The sequence below is a fragment of the Panthera uncia genome, chromosome B1 (genome assembly GCF_023721935.1).
Source record: "Panthera uncia isolate 11264 chromosome B1, Puncia_PCG_1.0, whole genome shotgun sequence".
Lineage (NCBI taxonomy): Eukaryota > Metazoa > Chordata > Mammalia > Carnivora > Felidae > Panthera > Panthera uncia.
Window position 1 is genome coordinate 70,988,352 of NC_064811.1, and position 17,861 is coordinate 71,006,212.

A 17,861-nucleotide genomic window follows, 5' to 3' on the forward strand; every position below is an offset into this window, starting at 1 on the left:
AGGAAGTGGGGGAAAGAATCCCAAGCAGGCTCTGCACTGTCAGCGCAAAGCCCAACATGGGGCTCAAACTCACAAACCATGAGATCATGACCTGAGCTGAAATTAAGAGTCAAACACTCAACTGACTGAGCCACCTAGGCACCCCACTTAGGGACCTCTTAATTGCCAAATTTTAGAGCTCTTTCCAGGTTTTTCTGGCATTTGGTCGCATGGCATTTGGCTTTTTAGAAGCTTCTCTTTGGCTTCTAGGACTCCCTCTCTTTCTGTGTTTCTCCTTGCTCTATTCACTTTTAGTTTTTTTCCTTATGAAATGTGTTTAGCCAGTTTATTCTCTGCAACTGGATCTTTGGCTTTCTCTTCGGGGATCTTTTCCACATTCTCAACTGGTACTTGATGCTGGTGACTCCAGGTCCCCCCTAGACCTTGCTCATGAACTACAAACATTGTGCCAACTTCTATCAGGCATCTCCACTGGTGTATCTCCTAGCAATCTCATCCTTAACATTCCTAACCCTGAACCCGTCATCCTCCCCATCCAAACTCGTTTCACTCATGTTCTCTCTGAGTTAATGTGAACATTACCCACATGATGCCTCTCCCCAAAGCTACACATCATTCTAGATGATTTCCCTCACTTTTCTCATTTTTCCTCTTTAGTGCCTCTCGAATCTGCCTTCCTTCATACATCACTGTTGTTCCTATTTTAACCTTTGTCATCTCTGTCCTGGATTATTCATTTATTCATTCAGTCAACTGTTCAGTAATTTAATTAAAAACAGATTTAGGCCCTGCCCTTAAATGCAGAAGTAATATGAAACAAGACAATCGGGGAGGAGGATTCCCCTACAGACAAGGCCTCTCTGGGACCTAAATTAAGAGTGGGAGCCAGTCAGATGCAGAGAGAACTTTATGAGTGAAGGTTCTGAGGCAGGAAAAAGCTCAGAACATTCCAGAAACTGAAGACAGTTACTAAAGAGAGTACTATCAGATAAGGATGGAAAGGTGGTCAGGGGCCAGACCCTATAGGTCTGGTAGGCTTTGTAAGGGGTTTACAGTGGAAAGCTGGGTTTTTTAAGTAGAGAAGTGACAAGATTTATTTAAGTTTTAAGATGACTCAGTGACCTTAGACAACATTGTTTAGTATCTAATATCTGGACTTTTAGGACTCCCAGGCACTGCTCCAGATTACGGTCTCTGAAACCAGATTAACCCAGGTTACTCTTCCATTTAACATGCTATAATCCCTCAGTTTCAAGATAAAGTTTAAAATATTTACATAATAAAGACATTATACAGTCTTTGCTTACCTTCTTCGGACCTGCCACTCCCTATGACTTCTGTTACTTCAACCACACCACACCACTGTGAGTCTCAGAAAGGCCTTGACCTAGGCTGTCACCTTCTTGGTCTGTTCAGTTCTTCCTCATCCCTCAAGATCAGCTCAAGAGGCAGATCCAGTGAGAAGCCTTTATCAACTATCCCACCTCCCTGAGCTGTGCTGAAGTCCAGGCCCACCTGTTTCACTGCAATCCTCACCTTGGATTGCCAGACTGGTTTATGCACCTGTCTCCCTCAGCACAGAGAGGGCGAAAGGGATGCTCTTAGGCACATCTCAGAGATGCCACATAGGTGCTCTTACAAAATGTTGACAGCTTTGCCCATTTTCACTCTCTGTCTTGTTTGCTAGTACTTCTTGCTCACTAACACAGAACTTTTCCTAATATGGACTCATGGTACAGCTGACTCCTGGAGTGTATGAAGCTGTCTCTCAGAGATATCCCATGGAGAGGGTGCCTGGGTGGCTCAGTTGGTTAAGCATCTGACTCTTGATTTCAGCTCCGGTCATGATCTCAGGGTTGTAAGACGGAGCCCCGCATTGGGCTCTGTGTTGAGGGTGGAGCCTGCTTGAGTTTCTCTCCATCTCCCTCTGGCCCCACTCCCACTTGTGGGCACACACTTGTAGGTGCTCTCTGTCTCTGTCTTTTCTCTCTCTCTCTCTCTCTCTCTCAAAAAAAAAAAATTAAAAAATTAAAAAGATATCCCATGGATTATCCCAGGGCCTGGTACAAGGGAGGAGCTGAGTTAATATTCGCTGATTCAATGTGTTAGAATAATCATCCCTTCAAAGCTAGATGGCATTGTTTCTCTAGATGTCTTACAGATGGTGCTAAATAGTCAAGGGGACGCATCACTTCCCTTTTAGTGAAGCGTGAAATTTCATACAAGTCCTGAGAATTTCAAAAGCAATCGATATTAAAAATATAGGAAAGTAAGAGAGCTACAATGTTTAATCAGTGGCTAAAATACTCACATTTATATACATAGAGAACTATTGCATATTTATACATCAAAATATTTAAATCATCTGTCATAAATCTTTTTAAACAATAAAACCCACAGGTAAAAAATTTGAGAATGAATGATCTATATTAATCAGTCAATCCAAAGCAAATTCAAATTTCAAGTTAACTGAAAAAATCAACTTAATAATTTTTTATTCAGCTTTGGGGATCCTTCGCTTCTTTTCTTTAGCATCATATCAGCTTTGTTCCCTCAGCTGTCTCTGGATCCACAGAAAGCTTCTGTAGAGTTTATTGTACCCTGTCCATCCCTCTATGGGAGCTGGCTGGACAATGCTCTTCCCAGGGATACTTATTAGCTTCTCTTCTTGAGGACAGAGATCACACCTTCCTTATCTTCATAAGCACTCTGTCCCATAAATATGAATGGATTAAAAGTCTAAACCCTTAACTGTGGCCCAGTACAGTTTTGAGAGGTGGCAAGTCATGGAGCACTTGAAGAGGAATGTTCTTACCCTAATTTGTGGGTTGCAGGAGGACAGGTGAGGGAGTCTAAAACTAAGGGGACTGGAAAACATTCCTTTCCCTCCAGATAAAATAGATACGCCGCATGATTGTATGTATTTGCTGATCCACTGACTGCTCGAGGTGGACTCTAAAACACACTTATGTTTGAATCACTATTATCTGCTCCTCTTTTTAAATAATCTTAATTATCTATGCTGCTCAGGTGGAGAAGGGAACTATATGAGGAAGATATTTTATTAAATAGCACTTAATCCCCCTTTTAGTGAAGGGATTACAGGGATAACCTGTAAGTTATCTTCCTACCTCCCTCTAGGACCATTCGGAATGAGCTGATATAATCAGAAAATCTTTATGGAAGGAGTATAGCTTGAGTTTAGAGGGTTCCATACAAGATTTGATAGGTATTTAGTGATCATTTAATGCAAGGTTTTAAAATGCATTTTATGGGGCACCTAGGTAGCTCAGTTGATTAAGCATCTGACTCCTGATTTCAGCTCAGGTCATGATCTCACGATTCATGAGCCTGCTTAGGATCCCCTCTCTCTCTCTCTCTGCCCTTCTGCTCACACTCTCTCCCTCTCTCAAAATAAATCAATAAACTTTAAAAAATAGATAAATAAAATAAAATGCATTTTACGATGCCTTAAGATTATTACAGAATCAGCTAAGTGTTAATCACTTGTTGGATATTTAGAACTATGGTCAAAAGAATTATAAAAGGGAAGTGTTTCCTCTTGAAGCTTTTTGTCAGCTAGTTATAGGAATTAGAGTGTATTACACATGCAGTTGCTAGAGTCCAGTGTAAGACAGCCGTCTCCTTGTTCAAATACTGAAATTTTTAATGCAGGTGTTATAGCAAGCTGATTAAGGAGGAAGAACCACAATTGTTGGATATTTAAGTGTCAGCCACTGTATTGGGTAATTTTTAGTTATTATTTTTATTTAAGCACCAAAAACTCCTGTGGGGTAGCTAATTATCCCCATCCTACAGAAAACAAAGCTGAAGCTCAGAAAATTTAAGCAGCTTGCATAGTTCACATAGTAGACAGCAGGCAGGCCAGGATTCAATCTTTGATCTCCTGTAACCTAATCCTCCTACCTCCCTCTAGGACCATTCAGAATGAGCTGATATAATCAGAAAATCTTTATGGAAGGAGTATAGCTTGAGTTTAGAGGGTTCCATACAAGATTTGATAGGTAGATGGGAGGAAGATGTGTCTGTGTTATCATCCTGCAAGGAAAGGGATGGAAAACTCAAAGTGGTAATTAAAGAACGTTTAATGAAGGCACTATGTCCAAAGGTGGGGCAGGGTTATGGGAACCAACAAGGGGAGTGAGGCCCTCAGAACAGTTACCACCTCCAGGCCTGAGGGGACAAGGGGAGGGAGTGGCATGGCATGAACCCAGTATGGCTGTGGGAGGAGAGATTCCCCCAGCAACTATGGCCAAGGTTAGAGGGTCCCCTGCCAAAGTGCATCCAGGTGGTGAGGGAATGGAGGAGGGGTGGAGGAAACAAACCCAATCTCTTTTTCCTCAGCACCCCCCCCCCCATTTCCTGTTCCACCCCCTATGGGCCAAATGCATGGGATGTCAAAGGTCAAGGGAGCCTACGTGGTACCATCTGTAGAGGTCAGCCACAGTATGCAGAGCAGAGAAGGGTGGAGAATTGATGTAGAACAGAGAATCGCCTGCCCGTTTTATTGTAGAGAGAATAACAGCACATGCACAGCCTCAGGACGAGACACTCAGCATGGCTTCAGTAGGAACCCATGCAGATCAGCCTCCCTGTGTTGAGGGGCTGATCTGGGTGGGGAGGGGGAGATGAAGTTGAATAGCCATGTCCCAGATGTCAAGTAAAGGCACTTGATCTTAACTTAATGCTCTTTAGTAAGCCAGTTTTGTTTCACATAAGCCAATGTTAATTTATTTCTTTTATAGGCTTGAGAGCTAGGGAGAGATCCTAGAAGAATGGTGAAGGGAAGGAAGGCAAGGGACAGAGCAGACTGTTTGTGGATACCTACCCATTCAGTGGGAGTGTCCTAGTAAGTGTGTGGGTTCCCTCACAGGGTTTATGTGGCTCTTTCTGTGTTCCAGTGACCTATGGGATGATGAGTTCCAGTGTGTACTACTACACCCGGATAATGTCGCAACTCTTCTTGGACACCCCAGTGTCCAAAACAGAGAAAACAAACTTTAAAACTCTTTCTTCAATGGAAGACTTCTGGAAGGTATTTACAAATGACTTTTCTATTTTTGTTTTGTTTTTTGTTTTGTTTTTGTAAATGACTTTCAAAGTACCTCTTTATCACTGAAAATTATTCATTTGGCTTCATAAATTAATTCACCAGTATATATAGGACCCATTATGTGCCTAACACCGAGTGAGATGTAGGTTATGGTGAGTTGTTGGAAGTTATGGTCCAGTTGAGAATCTTGTATGTTTCTTGCAGCATGTTGAATGTTTCATACTTTACCTTCTTTAGTGCCATAGTAACCACACAAGGTAAGTGCTAATGTTGTGCCCCGGGTGGTAGATGAGGAGACTAAGACTCAGCATGCTTACACATGGCTAGGGAGTATGAAAAATGGACTTTTTTTCTAGCCTGACAGGAACTTCTTCACCCTAGTCTATAATTCATTCATCCATTCTTGATTCAATAAATATCTGTTGACTATCTCCTAGATATACAGCCTAATAAGGGCAAAATCTGGTTATTTAGTCTTGCTTTTTTGTTTGTTTTTGTTTTGTCTTTTGTCTCCTTGTTTACGATGGCATATACTCTAGAACAGCACCTGATATAAGGCAGGCACTTTCTTTCAGAGATCTCTAATGTGAAACTCAATCCAGCCTTCCCAAATTGCACAAGATCCAACATAGTAGCAGAGGATAAGCTATGAGTGATACCATAGGAAAAATGTTAAACTGATCTGGGAGGTATGGTGCTCAGAACCTAGGAAAATTGGAAGGGAAATTGGAAAGGAAACAATTGTTTCTTCCTGCAGAGATGCTTTCTAAAATTTTTACTAAATGCTGGGGTCAGAGCTGGTGGTTGTAAAGATAGAGGAAACTGGACCATGTGGACCCATTAATATTGATGCCTAGTTAGGCATCAGGAATTAGAGTGTATTACACATCTTGGCATCCAAATACTTGGCATCCAAAACCACTCTTGTATAATATGAATCTCTCCCCACCTCAACAGAGCAAAGCAATCCATCTCTTTTGATTGTCTGATAAGGATAAGACACTGAGAAACAGCTTCTTCTTCCCTACAGGCACACTAATGAGAGACTTCTCACATATACACAATTCCATGGTAAAGCAGGGGCAGGGGCAGTTAGAGTTCACAATGTGACAAAATAGTCCAGACACTTAAAAGATCCACCAGATGGCAGACTGGTAATCAAAACTGTAGTCTTTTCCTCTCCAAGCAAGTTTGGAACCATGGTTATGTGGGATGTTATTTTAATAAGGGAAAAGTAAAATGATCACAGTTGTGGATTTATGTAAACCACACCCCCCACCTTTAGTCCTAGGCACCAAGGGTAGCAACCATATAAAAAAATGGATATATATATATTTTTAATGAGTATTATAGATATAGGAACCTTGGCTCGAAGTTGGATCCTGCTCAAGGCCTCACAGCTAGTAAGCAGGGGAGCAAGATCCAACCCTAATCTTTCTGACAGAGAAACCCACTCTTGTCATGCTACCATGTTCACAGAGTTGCCAAACTGTTGGTCATGCAAACATTCCAGGAAAGTGCAAAGCAAGCCGCTAAGCTTGGAGCTTTTCAAAGAACTTTTCAAAAATGTTTCCTTCACGGGGTGAAGCCATCTGGGTGGCTCAGTCCGTTGAGCGTCCAACTTTGGCTCAGGTCATGATCTCATGGTCCGTGAGTTCAAGCCCCTCACTGGGCTCTGTGCTGACAGCTCAGAGCCTGGAGCCTCCTTTGGATTCTGTGTCTCCCTCTCTCTCTGCGCCATCACCCCCCACCACCACATTCTCTGTCTCTGTCCCTCTCTCTCTCAAAAATAAATAAACATTAAAAAAAATTTTTTTAAATGTTTCCTTCACTTTCAGTTCACAGAAGGTGCCTTATTGGATGGGCTTTACTGGAAGACACAACCCAGCAACAATACTGACGCCGACAACCGAAGCTTCATCTACTACGAGAACCTCCTATTAGGCGTACCACGTATACGGCAGCTCAAAGTCAGGAACGGGTCCTGTTCTATCCCCCAGGACTTGAGAGATGAGATTAAAGAGTGCTATGATGTCTACTCTGTCAGTAGTGAAGACAGGGCTCCGTTCGGTCCAAGAAATGGAACGGCGTAAGTGTCTGTGCCCCGTTGCCATGCGTCCTTGCCTCTCACTGACATTCATTCATTCATTCATTCATTCATCATTTATTCTCTAACCCCAACCAAGGAGAAGATGCTTTAAGTGAGCCTTCAGTGCTTACACTTGAGGCGATGGCCAAATTGACTTTTGGTTTCTCAGGTTTTCTCTACTTTTTACCCCCTTCAATTTCTGCACACAAATATTTCAACAGGCTAAATTGTTGACACAAGAAACATGGCCCACAAGAAAGAGGCTATCTGGGCCTTTGGTGGTTTCTTTTAAGATGCCTCATTCCTATTTTTCTAGATCCATTGATATAATTCACTAGGTTATTACTGGAAATTATTCTGGTACAGAAATTCTCATCTTACTAGAATTTACAAATATATCTTTGTTCATAGTACAGTTATTTAAAGTGTCTAATAAGCTTGGGAGGCAGTTTTTTTTGTCTGGTTTAAAGCCTGTCCTCTCAAAGATGTGTTTATGATGTTGAGTATGTATTGTCATTGTGGGTATTTGCAGGGATTTTTGGTATTCTTTTGTAACCATACTTAAAATATCTTGTGTGTTAAGGGAGGATAGTCATTACTTTTAGAATGACGGTAGTTACTATAAAGATTTAAGAAGAGCTCTCAAGCGGTCCCAAGGTGGCCCTCTTAGGGTCACTGCCCCTGAGTGAGTCATTATGGTTAGAAGTGTCTTCTAAACTTTTCTAACCTAATTCTATCAGTTCCCCTAGATCCCTTTCTTGGGAACTGAGACACCCACACTCCAGATTTGTCAATTATACTGTGGGGGCAAACAGCTCTCCAATGATCAGATTCTTTGTTTATCATCCGATGCATATTTTATTTAGTCCCAGGGTCCGTAAGGAGCAAACTAGGTAAACGTCAGAAGATTTAGCATAAAGGGATTGAATCATCCCAAAGACATTTCTTCCAGGTTTGGTAATGATTTTGTCTACTGCTCCTTTTTCTAGTTCCTGCCCTTAAACTATGGTACTTTGTCTAATATTTTACTCAATTTCATATCATTAGTGAGAGAAATGGATACAGCCACTACCAGACGCTACTTAAGAAGGGATTTCATGCATTATCTCATCTGCTTTTCACAAAACAACTCTGAAAATAGGTGTCATCTCCGTTCTGTAGATGAAAAAACTGAAGCTCACTTACCCAAAGTGTCACAGCACTTAAACCAGCTTGACTCCAAAACCCATGTTTCTTCTACTAAACCACATTGCTTCTTCTCTATTAATTACACTGTTAGGGTGGCTCCTTGCCACCATCAGCTCCTTATCAGCACTCCTGCTTCTTGAGGGTGGGGACTGTATTTTGTTCACTGCTGTATTCTCAAAGCCTTGAGCACTGCCTGCTGTCTGAAGCTACTCAGTAAATGTCTGCTGGAGGCATGGGTGAGTGGGTGATGTCCATCCACCATGGATGGACTGCCATGTGTCTAAACCACCCCTTGATTCTGCCCTATTCTCAAATTACTCCCATTCCTCCTTCCCTTGAACTCCAAACTTCCGGCAAGAATAGCATTCACTCGCCACGTCCATTTCCTTACCATTGATTCACCCCTTAAAGCTTAAACCTGTGCTTTGGACATCTCTCTTGGAAGCCACCAGTGGATTTATTGAGTTTGCCAACCCACTGACCCATTCTTGATGTACATCCCATTTGGCATCTCTGCAGAACTTGGCGGTGTTGATTGTTCATTCTTGTGACTTCTGAGAGTGATGCTTGAGTTCCCTTCATTCTGTAATCCTCCTCTTAACCCCTCCCACTTCTGTCTTATTCCTACGTTCATTCTATATTCAGATCTTTTCTTTCTGTACATTTTTTCCCTTGACACTCAGTTGACTTCCTCTCTCATCCCTATTTGATAATTTATCATTTCTTCATCAAATGTACCGAGCGTTTACTTGTGCCAGGCATTTTCCCAGTGAGGTCTCTTTTTTCTATAAACGCACTTGGTGCTGGCTAGGGCAACAAAACAGCAAGAAACAAAACAGAAACAAATCCCCTGTCTTCACAGAGCTTGTGTTCTAGTGACAGAAAACAAAAAATAACACTATATCCCACCAATGTCCCACCAGCTCCTATAATTCAGTCTGACCAAACTGAATTCCTCACTTTCTTATCGGGTCTGTTCTCCTTTGCATTATTCAAAGAGCCTCCAATCATTTTTCAGATGTCACTTCTCCCTTGCCCCAACTTCCAAATCAGAGGCCAAGTTCTTCTGACGGTCACTGCAGTGTCCTATCTCTGTCCTTCCTGTCTGTCTTCCTATCTTCCTATCACTGATCTGGCTCAGGCCTCATCATGTCTGGCCTATTGCAGGGACTGCTAACTGAGCTGTGTTAGGTCCCCCAGGCCCACACCCTGGCTCAGGGATTTGTTGGAAGGATTCACAGGATTTATCATCTAGTCATGTTTGTGGCTAAGGTTTAATGCAGTGAAAAGATAAAAGCAAAAGCAGAAGAAGGTACAGGCGTGTGGGGCAAAGTCTGGAGGAAACAAAGTGCAAGCTTCCAAAAGTCCTCTCCTGGTGGAGTCCCATAGGACATGCCGAATTCCTCCAGTAACGAGTCCCAACAATATCTGTCAGAGAGGCTCATTAGAGACTCACTGCCTGAGGTATTTATCGGCTTCTGGTCACATAGGCAGCCACTGCCTGGCATGTACCCAAATCCCAGACTCCCAGGAGGAAAGAAGGTGTTGAGCATAAGCCACTGTGTTTGTACAGACAGGCTAGGCACAGTTAGCCACTCTTATGTATCAAAGTTTTATGTCAATATAGGGAGCTGTTTATCAGTCAAGGTTCAGAGCAGCCAAGGCCCAATCTTGCAAGCAGGCCTTCTGAATAAAGGGCCATCTCAGACCTGCTATGGCAGCTTTTCTGCACATGAGGTGTCTATTCCTCACCACTCCAGTCTTTCCTGCAGCCACCAGAGGAACTCCGTTCAGTGCCTCTCAGAAACCTTCCCTCAGTGACTCCTTCGTGCTTGCTCTTCACAATCTGATCACAGTCTACCTTTCAACGTTTCTTTCTTCATCATATGGGAGCTGAACTCAACTACCAGCTGGATGCCTTGTACTTCTCCGGCCTCACCTGGCTCAGGCTTGAAAATGCCCTTCTCATCCACTTAAACCTGCCTGAATCCTGTTTATCTTTCACAGCCCAGGTCTGCTGTGGCTTCTTCCCAAAGCTTTCTCTATGCACCTTTGCTGTTGCCGGACCCCAGACAAGGATCTGCCAGAGCAATTTCTCTATACTTCTCTGTTGGATTTATCATCCATCTACCTTGTATTTTAATTGTTTAATTACAACTTTTATCTTCCTACTTACTATAAATGTGAGAGGGAAAGGAACTTGGTCCATCTTTATATCCCTGTTAATGCGAAAGAAGCCTCTGGTTCCTAAGAGAGCCTCTCTCAATACTTGTGGATTAAACACCCAAATGCCCTGTGGAGTCTTGTTTAGTTCAGTTGCCAACAGTGGCACTTGATGAACTTGTACTTCTTGGCTGCAGTTTTCTCTGGGAGCATAGAGTCATCTAGCCCCTGAGTATAGTTACCCAGGGAAGGCAGCTACATAAACTAAGGGCTAATAGCACAGGTTCTAGAGACAGTCCTGGTTGGTATAGGTTCCTGACAATACCTTCAAAAGCATCGAGACTGAATTGACCTCACTAAGCTTCAGGGCCCTCGTACCTAAAAGGGGGATAATAAATGTATAAGAATTAAATAAGGGGGTGCCTGGGTGGCTAAGTTGGTTAAGCCTCTGGTTCTAGGTTTTGGCTAGATTTAGTGTAAAGGGATTGAATCATCAGGTCATGATCTCACAGTTTGTGAGCTCAAGCCCTACATCTGGCTCTGTGCTGTCAGTGTAGGGCCTACTTGGAATTCTGTCTCTCTCCCTCCCCTGCTCACATACTATCTCTCTCTCAAACTAAATAAATAAACTTAAAAAGAAAATTAGGGGCACCTGGGTGGCTCAGTCAGTTAAGTGTCCAACTCTTGGTTTCGGCTCAAAGTCATGATCTCTTGGTTTGTGAGTTCAAGCCTCACATTGGGCTCTGTACTGACAGTGAAGAGCCTGCTTGGGATCCTCTCTCTCTGTGTCTCTCTTCTCTCTATCTCTCTGCTCTTCCCCTGCTTGTGCTCTCTCTGAAAGAGAGAAAGAAAGAAAGAAAGAAAGAAAGAAAGAAAGAAAGAAAGAAAGACATTTATGAAGCACTACTCCAAGCACATTACCCAGCTTGATAAGACTTACATTTATTTATTACATACTCTATCTCACCAGGAACCAACTAACTTTATAAAAAAAATTTTTTTTAACGTTTATTTATTTTTGGGACAGAGAGAGACAGAGCATGAACGGGGGAGGGGCAGAGAGAGAGGGAGACACAGAATCGGAAGCAGGCTCCAGGCTCTGAGCCATCAGCCCAGAGCCTGACGCGGGGCTCGAACTCACGGACTGCAAGATAGTGACCTGAGCTGAAGTCGGATGCTTAATTGACTGAGCCACCTAGGCGTCCCCCAACTATCTTTATAAATGCCACAAGTGTTCCACTGATTTTATCTGTTTGTTTTGTTTTCATTTCATGTTTTAATTAGTTGGATATACACGAGTGAAGAAGACTTGAATGGGAGTAGCCACTGGGGAATGATTGCAACCTATAGTGGAGCTGGCTATTACCTGGATTTGTCAAGAACAAGAGAGGAGACAGCCGCTCAGGTCGCTAGCCTCAAGAACAATGTCTGGCTGGACCGAGGAACCAGGGCAACTTTTATTGACTTTTCGGTATACAACGCCAACATTAACCTGTTCTGTGTGATCAGGTGTGTACCAAGGGCGCTGGTCCCTCCCACCTCAGTGTCTTTGTATGTATATCCTAGTCTTGAGATAGACCAGGAGACCATTGCCTGCGGCTGACTAAAGGACTACCAAAGATCAGAGCTGACAGCAAGGGAAGGGTGAAAACCAAAGGCTCAGTGGGATAAATATATTTGGGGAAAGGGAACTAGAATCCTAGAATATTATGAGTTGGAAAGAACCTTAAGACTGGTCCAGGTTTATCCCAAAGCTGGAACCTTCTCAGAAAAAAAGCACTGTGTTTTGCTAACATCTCTTCTTACTCATTATAATGATGATCAATGCTATATGCTCTGTTACCACGGCCTCTGCTATCAAACAGTGACTCATTTCCCTGAGCTTCCCACTCTCAAATGATGCCCATGCTATCAGAACACAAGCACAGTAGTCAGAGGGTATGCCTAGGTTTGGTAGGATACCCAGGTACCTGCTAACACTGAGATTCACCAAAGGCACATAAAATTCCTTCTACAGATCCTGTGACATTGCCATCATGGTCACATTGGTTAGCAGTGAGGAAACTAACAAAGACCTACTGGCTTGTCTGGGGCCTCTTGTTCATTCATCCACTTATTCAGCAAACATTTATTGGACACTTAATATGTGTCAGGTACTGTTCTCAGCACTTGGGCCACATCAGTGAACAAAATAAAGATAGCTGCTCTAGCAGAGCTTGTGTTAAACCAGGAGGAGATAGATAATAGACAAGAAACAATAAACAAAAGAAACAAATAGTAGGTTAGAAGGTAATATGTGCTATAAAAAAAGAAAAAAGCAGAACAAGGCAAGGGAGAGTCAGAGTTCACCCACTTTAATCCTCCTGGTGAATGTGTCAGCAACACCCAGACATCACTGACATGACTTACTTTCACATATATATACCTACCAAATAAGAAGCATAAATTCTCATAATATCCTTATTTTGTGATCATTTTTGAGGCTAAACTCAAATCTGCTTTACAAGGCCAGTTGGATTTTCCCAGACCACTTATTTAACAACTTTCACAGGAAATGATGTCACATTAAGTCAAATAACAGCTATTACTAGAAATGATTGAATAATGATTGCAATTATTATTGAACTTTTCCTAATGATTTCAGGGCAAATAGAAAGAGGAAAAAAACAGTCAACTCAGGCAGTCAACTCTGATTGACATTTAAGGAAATATCTATTCATAGAAGGTCTTGAGTATGTCTTTCACTTCCTTCCCATACTTTAAGAGTGAATATTGTCAAGGCAATTACTTCTTTTCTGTATGTTGCTGCCTACGTTTCTGGAGAAGTTAACAGATGCAAGGCCAGAACAGGACAAAAAGAGATTACTTCACACACACAAGCTACTTTCTGCCTTCCACATTTACACTGAGGCTATAACAAGGCTCGCTGTTTCTGTATTGCTCTCCCATGTTTTTGTTTATTGCCCCTGGTCTCCAACACATCAAATGAGAAAAAAACAAAAAACAGTGATTGACAGTGAAGAGGAAGGAAAAATTTTCATACTTCTTTGACCAGTTCTAATTTACCATTGTCTCTGCCTGGACCTGATTATTGCTCATGCTTGAGTCTTAGATACTCAGGCTCTGGGTGTGGCTACGCATCCTGTAACAGAAGAGAAGGTTACACCTGGTAGTTAACTAAAGGTCTTTTCAGAATCTTAACATTAAGGAGGTAGATATTCTATTTCTAGTTTGATAGGGGAACTGCACCATTAAGTGAATCATTTAACTCTCTCAGTGTGACACCTATAAAATGGGAAGTTGGCAAGAAACATCCTTCTTGTTTGAAAAAAAAGAACTATAGAGCATTTTGAGCAGTATAAGTAACAGAAAAGTAAAGGGGAAACTGAGGAGGAATAATCTCTTTAGGAGGACTTGGGGAGCCTTGTTCCTTTGGGGGCACAGAATTGTACAAGAACACAGCTATTAGCTGTGATCAAAAATATTCTGCCACTAGTTTGAGGTGACTTGTGGTTACAATTTTAGGACCTGTTAGTACAGGGACAGAGTAGATGGATGTCCTTTCCTGGCTGCATCCATGTGTTGTTGTTGTTGTTGTTGTTGTTGTTGTTGTTTTGTTACTGTTTTAACTGTTCTTATTGCAATGCAGGTTATTGGTTGAATTTCCAGCAACAGGCGGTGTGATTCCATCTTGGCAATTTCAGCCTGTAAAGCTGATCCGCTATGTCACGACTTTTGATTTCTTCCTGGCAGCCTGTGAGATTATCTTTTGTTTTTTTATCTTTTACTATGTGGTGGAAGAGATACTGGAAATTCGCATTCACAAGCTACACTATTTCAGAAGTTTCTGGAATTGTCTGGATGTTGTGATTGTTGTGGTAGGTTTGAGAACAATAGAAAATTCCGTACTCTGTTATAAAAACATGTTAGAGTCCTTGATCTATCTCCTCTGTATTGTGGGTCCTGATATTCCTGAAGGAGAATCTAAAAATTCTCTTTCCTATATATCAACTTAAGTGTTACCAATTATTTTCTCATTTTGTATGAGTAACCCTTCTGAATATAGAAGTGGAGAGGTATTTATAATAAGCTATCAATTAGCCACACAAATAACCAGAATAATGTGGCTGGCTCATTTGGAAGAGCATGCGACTCTTCATCTCAGGGTTGTGAGTTCGAGCCCCACTTTAAGAGATGACTTTAAATAAATAAATAAACTTGAAAAAAAATTAAAGTGATCGCTATGTGCTGATACACACAAGTTCCAAGACATAAAAAAAGAATAACTTAGTAATTCACATTTGGCTTTGGCATGCCATATGAGATGGGACACAGAAAACAATGTTTTGTCTATTCTGGTTTTTGTTAATTATATTTTTCTTCAACTGCTAACAAAAATTAATTTGTATTTTTCTGCACATATGTAAAGTTAGAGCAAGAAGAAGCATCCAGAAAATATTTGGGGTGGTAGAGAAAATTTCCTTGTAGTTTAAAACTTCCTGAAAATAGTCCACAGTGTACAAAATACAGGTGAGGGACCATCAACGTTTTCTGTATCAGGTGCAAGAAACCAGAAGGCAGCTAGGATAGAGTCGAGACTATGACACCTTGTAGATCCCCTGCGTGCCCTTGACTCTATTATAACTTCTTACACTTGTTCAATATGGTTTCCCTTCCACATCAGCTTAATCCTTCCAGGGGCTTCCACATCAGCCCCTTCCTTCCAGGGGCTTCCGTAGAGAAATGCATTTTTGCAAACTTTTCTCCCATCAATGAGAATGTGTAATCTTTTGCTGAGTCCTGTTACACATTGAAGCATATAAAGACATGTTTAATTGTTACATGCCTAAAAGTCCGTCCTTTCCACCATCATCCTCCGTCTGATGATAGAGATGCCCCTCTGAAATCTCAGTTAAGTGATGCATTATCCTATCAGGGTGCCCTTTTCTGTTACCCTACTTCTTGGCCACTATTCTCCCCCAGCCCCCAGCAACCAAAAATTCGTTTGGGCTTTGTGAAGCATTTACATCAAGTCATTATCAGATCATCACTAGAATTAGTTGGCAAAATAGGGAAAAATATTTTCTGAAGTATGTTATTAATATGTTTTAAACATAGAAAAAAATCCTCATGTTTGAATGAAAGAATGCTTAAGACATTGAAAAGAACTATATAGATATATACTGCACAAATATTAACACGAGCAATAATAATAATCATCATCACTAACACTTTAGAAGTTATGTGTGTCAGACACAGTTCCCGGTGCTTTTCATATACAGAAGTATGTTTAATCCTCACAATAACCCTCTTAGCCACTCTTCTATTGCCTCTCAAGTTACATGCATGTGCTCTTCATAAAGGGTTTTTACTTAAAATAAGAATTCCTCCAGAATACTGTGTGGAAGCCATTCAACCTTGATGCACAATGGCTTGTGTCACATCACACAATTCCTGTAGGTAAGCTCTTGATCCCCAGATTCTCAATACATTAATAATAACAGAGTAACAAAGACATTTCGCTATTTAAGGAGGGAGGAAAGGCCATGAGACTGGAAGAATTTTTCAAAATATTTCTGTACTACATGATGGAAGAGTGCAGTCTATCTACATTGAAAACTATTCTAGAAAACAATTATTGTTTGGGACTCCAAGGTTGCAAACCCTGCTTTTTTAGTTTATATGGGTATATTTATAGTTTAGGTCATTGAGAATAATGGTAAAAGTGTGATAATATGCTAGTTAGTGGCAGGTTTGTTTGGGTTTTAACCAAATACCTTTAATATCAACAAAAGACTAGTCAGTGGCAATCTACCTTTTTGATTATATACACCTATAAGTGAAAACTTTGACAACACACCCTAATGTATTCCATATATTTGTAGCGTGTGTGTGTGTGTGTATACACTTGTACAAACATTCACAACATAAAATTTGAAAGATTTGGTTAAAAATAAATACAAATAGAATTCTAGCACTTTCTTTTCACTTGGATAGAAGTTTTAATATTTTATTCCCACACCTAAGTGAATCGCCTTGTACCTGCTTTGGAGAAAATAACTGATGATGTCATGGAAATTAAGGATAGTTTCTTTGGCTCAGCAGCCACAAGATTTTGCAAGTATTTCTTTGAAAACTTGCTTCACTGTGCTATTGTTCTTTTTTTTTTTTTTTTTTTAAACTCTTAGTACTGCCAAGACAATAATTCAGACAGTGTGCTTTTGTAAAGAACAAGGAAGGGCTACTGGAATCCTACTTCTCCTTTGAAACCTTCTCTGACCCTGCAGAAATAAGGGCATGCTTTCTGCTCATCCCCAAAACAAGCCCTGTGCTCCACTGGACCTTCAACCCCATGAAAAAAGCAAAGGTGTTTTCATTTTATCTGGCCCAAATGTGCTAAAGCACACCCGAAACTTGAAAAGTAATTATGTGATAAATATAATTACAACATCTTGGAACCACTCTGAAATCATTTTTTGTGTTTTCCTTTTGTTTCTTCCAACAAAGACTTTGAAATCTATAGACTTAATTTAGTCAACCGTTTGACCTAAACAATAGTCTTTCAAAACTAGTGGAATTACTGAAAAAAGAAGACTGTTAAAAAGTCTAAATTCAAATAATTTTGTTGATTGGTAGGTTTCAAGGGTGATAATTATTAATTTATTCAACAAAGATTTTCTGAGCACCTGCTATGTGTCTGGCATTGTTCTAGGCACTGGGGATATAGGAAAGAACCAAACAGCCCAAACTCCTGCCCTTATGAAGCTTATGTTAAGGAAGGAAAGTTCTTTCGTAGATAAGGATGACAATCCCAGAGAAAACTCAGGACATAACTCAAATGCTTACAAAATCTCTTTTCTCATCTTTTCTCTCATTCTCTATTTTGAAGAAAACATCTCTAGGAAATTTAGTATATTGATATGATATTGATATTGTATAAATGACCAAAGCAACTATACCTAGTGAGAGCTGGGTAAAGGGCTATTGTTATTCAGTCAGTCAACCCTTCCCTCTCAACTAAGTCAACATAGAGAAACATTTTCAGTGTATTCAGAGAGCTCAAAGAAAATAATCCTACCACCAGCACAAAAATACAAGATTTGCTCTGGAAGTCCTTCACAGAAAACAAAAGATGGTAAAGATTGGCATCCAGGCAGTTTTCTGCTATGATAATCACCTGGAGTCATGATCAAGAAGCCATCTCAGGAAGGGCTAATGAAGTGGTCTTTGACCATCATTCATGAGAAGAGAGAAGGAATGGACAGTAAGGGTCTCAGCACCTAGCACAGCACACCTGCTGTGGATTCAGATCCCATTAGGAAGCCCAGGTTGTGATGGTTAACCCCT

The 17,861-nt window shown here is 41.0% G+C and overlaps 1 protein-coding gene across 1 annotated transcript in view; it reads left to right on the top strand.

Moving 5' to 3' along the window:
• PKD2 (polycystin 2, transient receptor potential cation channel) overlaps window positions 1–17,861 on the top strand; it is a 54,696-nt gene that overhangs the window by 14,863 nt on the left and 21,972 nt on the right. Inside the window, exons 3-6 of the mRNA XM_049630861.1 lie at window positions 4,923–5,056; window positions 6,913–7,163; window positions 11,799–12,023; window positions 14,164–14,392. Coding sequence (XP_049486818.1) covers window positions 4,923–5,056; window positions 6,913–7,163; window positions 11,799–12,023; window positions 14,164–14,392 — 839 coding nt within the window. The remainder of the gene's footprint in view (window positions 1–4,922; window positions 5,057–6,912; window positions 7,164–11,798; window positions 12,024–14,163; window positions 14,393–17,861) is intronic.